We start from the raw sequence: 4,738 nt of genomic DNA on the forward strand, positions 1-4,738 counted from the left end.
GCAGCTAAAACAGGAATAGTGAGGGGGATAGGAGCCCTTGTGCTGGGGGTAACGGGACCCTCAGACCCTCAGGCCGTCAGCCTCACGTCATCCTGAAGTTGGGGGACTTTTCCCAACGCTAACCCATCAGGAGCTCCATAAGCCCTGCATTCTTCCCCCTCTCCCTATGTCTACCCAGGGGACCCTGGTGCGATCAAGGTGTATGTGAGTGTGTGTATGCGTACGTGGTGTGTGTCAGTGTCTATGTGATGTGTGTGTGTGTGAGTGGTGACAGTGACACTCAGCAGAGCTGCTGTGGAACACGTAGTAATAATAGCGGCAGGGTGTTGGATTCCAGCAGGAGCTTCAATTACAGCAGATTCAATCAATTACATCAACTACAGTATGGAAGATAAACCCACAGGCCCAGAGCTACAGAGTAATGGCTCCCTGGAACCCCACCTTAAATCTAATGGTGTTGTGATCCAGCAAACAGATGGACAGAAGTGACCAACCACCCAGTCTTTAGTTGTGACACAGGAGGGGAAATGACCCACCATCATCAGCGTCATCATCATCATCATCCGTCTAATCGACAGTCTGTGATTGGCTGTTAATTCTAACTGTGTCTTTCTGATTGGTGCAGGCTGCAGGCATGCCTCTCTCAATTCCCGCCCCCCCTAACAAGAGGAAGAAGGTCAACAAGATCATTACTGATCTGACCAACATCACCCAGGATGGTATGATGTATACACACACACACACACACACACAATCAATCAAAATTTTTTATAAAGCTGATGTCACGAAGTGCTTATACAGAAACCCAGCCTAAAACACCAGAGCGCAAGCAATGCAGATGTAGAAGCAAGGTGGCTAGGAAAAGCTCCCTAGAAAGGCAGGAACATTGGAAGAAACCTAGAGAGGAACCAGGCTCTGAGGGGTGGCCAGTCCTCTTCTGGCTGTGCTGGTGGAGATTATAAGAGTACATAGCCATTGTCAGATCGTTCTTCAAGATGTTCAAACGTTCACAGATGACCAGCAGGGTCAACTAATAATCACAGTGGTTGTAGAGGGTGCCGCAGGTCAGTACCCCAGGAATAAATGTCAGCTGGCTTTTCATAGCTGAGAAAGCAGGTCGAGACAGCAGGTGCGGTAGACAGAGAGAGAGAGAGAGGGGGGGAGGGAGAGAGAGAGAGGGGGGGAGAGAGAGAGAGAGAGAGAGAGCGAGAGAGAGAGGGGGGGAGAGAGAGAGAGAGAGAGAGAGAGAGAGAGAGAGAGAGAGAGAGAGAGAGAGAGAGAGAGAGAGAGGAGGGGGGGGGGGGGGGGGACAGAGAGGGCAGCAGGCAGAACAGCAGAAACTGGATCAGCAGCACGACCAGGTGGACTGGGGACGGGGACAGACAGCAGTCGTCAGGCCAGGTAGTCCTGAGGCATGGTCCTAGGGCTCAGGTGCTCCGGGAGGGGAGAGCAAGAGCGAGATGGGAGAATTAGAGGGATCATACTTAAAATCACACAGGATATCAGATAAGAAAGGAGAATTACACCAGATTGGACAGACTGACCCTAGCCCTCCGGCACATAGACTATTGCAGCATAGATACTGGAGACTGAGACGGGGAGTTGGGGGGCACGGAGAGTGGAGCACTTCACACACACACACACACACACACACAATCCTCTCAGCACAGGATTGCTTTGCCAGCTCCCAGCTTTAAAGCTGTGTGTGTGTGTGTGTGTGTGTGTGTGTGTGTGTGTGTGTGTGTGTGTGATGTGGCTGGGCTCCAGGTGTTATGAGTGATATCAGAGTGTGTCTAGCGGATGTTGAAGAGAATGTTTTATGGGGACGAGAGGAGAGCAGCCAGCCGTCTGCAAAACCCATTTGACACTTCTATTAGAGAGGGAGAGAGAGCGAGAGAGAGACAGAGAGAGAGAGAAAGAGAGAGAGAGATTTGGAGGGAGAGAGAGACAGAGAGAAATAGAGAGGTTTGGAGGGAGAGAGACAGAGAGAGAGACAGAGAGAGGTTTGGAGGGAGAGAGAGAAACAGAGCGAGAGAGAGAAAGAGAGAGTGGTTAGGAGAGAGAGAGAGAGAGAGAGAGAGAGAGAGAGAGAGAGAGAGAGAGAGAGAGAGAGAGAGAGAGAGAGAGAGAGAGAGAGAGAGAGAGAGAGAGAGAGAGAAAGAAGGAGGATGTATAATGGTAATATTTCCACCTTACTCTCAGATAGGTTAGTTGGAATTTTTGCCATATTTTTTGCACCTATCTACATTTTCAGATCTACAGAGCCTAGGAGTTGGAGTTTAGACTAGAGGATGGGGGGTAAATGGGTAAGGATTGATATCGGACTGGGAAGATAATATTGATTGTTAATTGATTGGATAAATATAGCGCGTTTCCAGTGCTCAAAGCGCTTTATATAGTAAAGTGGGAACTGTGGTGCTGTGGAAACTTAGCATTGGATTCAATGAATTCATGGATATTTAAATGACATTTCATCTCATCCAATGCCTGACATTGTGTTTCCCCCTTCTCCAGACGAAGAGTTGGATCCTGAGGCATCAGAGTTTGATCTGGGCACAAAGATCAAGACTCCTAAAGACACCATGCTGGAGGAACTGTCTCTGTTGACCAACAAGGGATCCAAGATGTTCAGGATGAGGCAACAGAGAGTGGAGCGCTTCATCATCACCAACGAGAATATGGTGAGGACAGGGAGACAGAGGGGGAGGGGAGGTCTGTTTGTCAGTGAGTGTCTTTGCACACTGATCTGGCTTTGTGTGTCTGTGTGTGTGTGTATGTGTGTGTGTGTGTGCGTGTATGTGTGTGTGTGCGTGTATGTGTGTGTGTGTGTGTGCGTGTATGTGTGTGTGTGCGTGTATGTGTGTGTGTGTGTGTGTGTGTGTGTGTGTGTGTGTGTGTGTGTGTGTGTGTGTGTGTGTGTGTGTGTGTGAAGGCCTAATGCCAAGGGAGCCCCAGAGAGCTGAGTGTTTAAGTGTACCAGTGTGTGTGAGTGTGTGTGTGTGTGTGTGTGTGTATGTGTGTGTGTGTGTGTGTGTGTGTGTGTGTGTGTGCTTATCTGACTTTGTGTCCTGCCTCATCTAGCAGAAACTCCAGCAGCTGGTTCCATCCCTGGGGTGTGAGACGACAGCCCCACCACTCACTCAGGAACCTGAGCTCGGTAGAACTAAGCACTTTTACATTCCATTAGTTCAATTGTCCCAAGCTAAATCAAGCACACCTCAAGCATGTGAAAGTATTTGACATTCATATGTGTTGAACGGCTGGTCTGATATCAACACGTGTGCGATGGCGTTGTGTTTATCTAGAGGAGGACAAGGAAGCAGAGAAAGAAAAGAGGAGGCAGCAGTATGTGCGTACCTACGTGTCGCCATGGGAACGGGCCATGAGGGGAGACGAGTCCCTGACCTCTACCATGCACCACCGCATGGCTGGACCACATACCCCCCACGACATGCCCAAGTTCAAGAGCTTCAATAGGTAAAACCTAGTCTATAGTGTTGTCGGCTATGACATGGCCTTCAATCTGCTGATGTAACTACCATGTATACTGTACATAATGATAGTAATATTTGATTGACAGGACGGCCCTGCCCTATGGCGGCTCCGAGAACGCGGGAGGCCACTTGACCTTCGAGCCTCCTGAGATCTCATTCGCCCCAGTGGAGGCGGAGTCCCTCCACTCCCTGCAGGGGGACATTAGGTCCCGCCCCTCGTTCAACCGCACCCCCATCGGCTGGGTGTGTAACCTGGAGGACAACTCACACATCCACATGGAGCTGGACAACATGCTGCCCTTCGACGGAGAGACGGACGATCTGTAGACACACACACACAACCCTGCCATACCCACACACATATGTTGATATGTATTTATTTGCATGAAACCTACGTGGCTGAAGAGAGAAGAGACAGAAGGTGATGGTGATGATGAAGGTGATGGTGATGATGAAGGCGATGGTGATGATGAAGGCGATGGTGATGATGAAGGCGATGGTGATGATGAAGGCGATGGTGATGATGACAGTGAAAAAGAAAGTGATGAAGATAATAAGACAATAACCTTGACAGTTGAAAATGTAGCCTGGATTAAACTGCATTTACCAATAAACCTTTCCGTGTACAGAAATCCTGGCTACTGAGCTCTGCTTATTTTCAGTTGATCATATCCCTCAACACATTAGAATTCAGGTCTAGTTTCGTCATGACGTCATTAGTACGGTATCACAGAGGCAGTTCAGTTCATTGACCAGGAGAGGGCGGCCGGGAGCCGTTCAGTCCCACAGTGACGTCAATTTCTGTGAGCGAGATCGGAAAGACGGGCATGCTATCGCGAGAGCAGTGTGCCGCGGCCGCAGCACTGGATGGAAGCCTGGATTGCGCCCCTCTCCTCTCCATCGTTATTTTTTTACAGCGACAGCACGAGTCTGGAACGGGACACTAACGGGACCCGAGGTGAGCACGCATTCTTTAAACTCCATCTACGAGAGATAAAGGCAGGGACACGTTGTATTCCTTCAACAGTAAATAAATGCAGCTGACGCACGCGGAAAAGTCAGTTCGAGAGGACGTGCGTGGTGCCGCGCGGCCAGATGTGCGTATGCTTGTTAGGATGCTCTCTCTCTCTCTCTCTCTCTCTCTCTCTCTCTCTCTCTCTCTCTCTCTCTCTCTCGGTTCGATTCCCACTCACTCTGGATAAGACCGTCTGCTAAATGACTAAAACGTAAAACGAGTGCATCAT

At 49.6% G+C, this 4,738-nt stretch overlaps 1 protein-coding gene across 1 annotated transcript; it reads left to right on the forward strand.

Moving 5' to 3' along the window:
* Nucleotides 1-631: 631 nt before the first annotated feature.
* Nucleotides 632-3,905, forward strand: myoz1b (myozenin 1b). The gene is made up of 5 exons (XM_084159363.1): nucleotides 632-719; nucleotides 2,515-2,681; nucleotides 3,082-3,157; nucleotides 3,306-3,477; nucleotides 3,581-3,905. The coding sequence occupies exons 1-5, from the start codon at nucleotides 635-637 to the stop codon at nucleotides 3,819-3,821; spliced, it is 741 nt and encodes a 246-aa protein (XP_084015489.1). The 5' UTR covers nucleotides 632-634; the 3' UTR covers nucleotides 3,822-3,905.
* The last annotated feature ends 833 nt before the right edge of the window (nucleotides 3,906-4,738 follow it).

The sequence above is a fragment of the Coregonus lavaretus genome, assembly GCF_964263955.1.
Source record: "Coregonus lavaretus genome assembly, chromosome: 1".
Taxonomy (NCBI): domain Eukaryota; kingdom Metazoa; phylum Chordata; class Actinopteri; order Salmoniformes; family Salmonidae; genus Coregonus; species Coregonus lavaretus.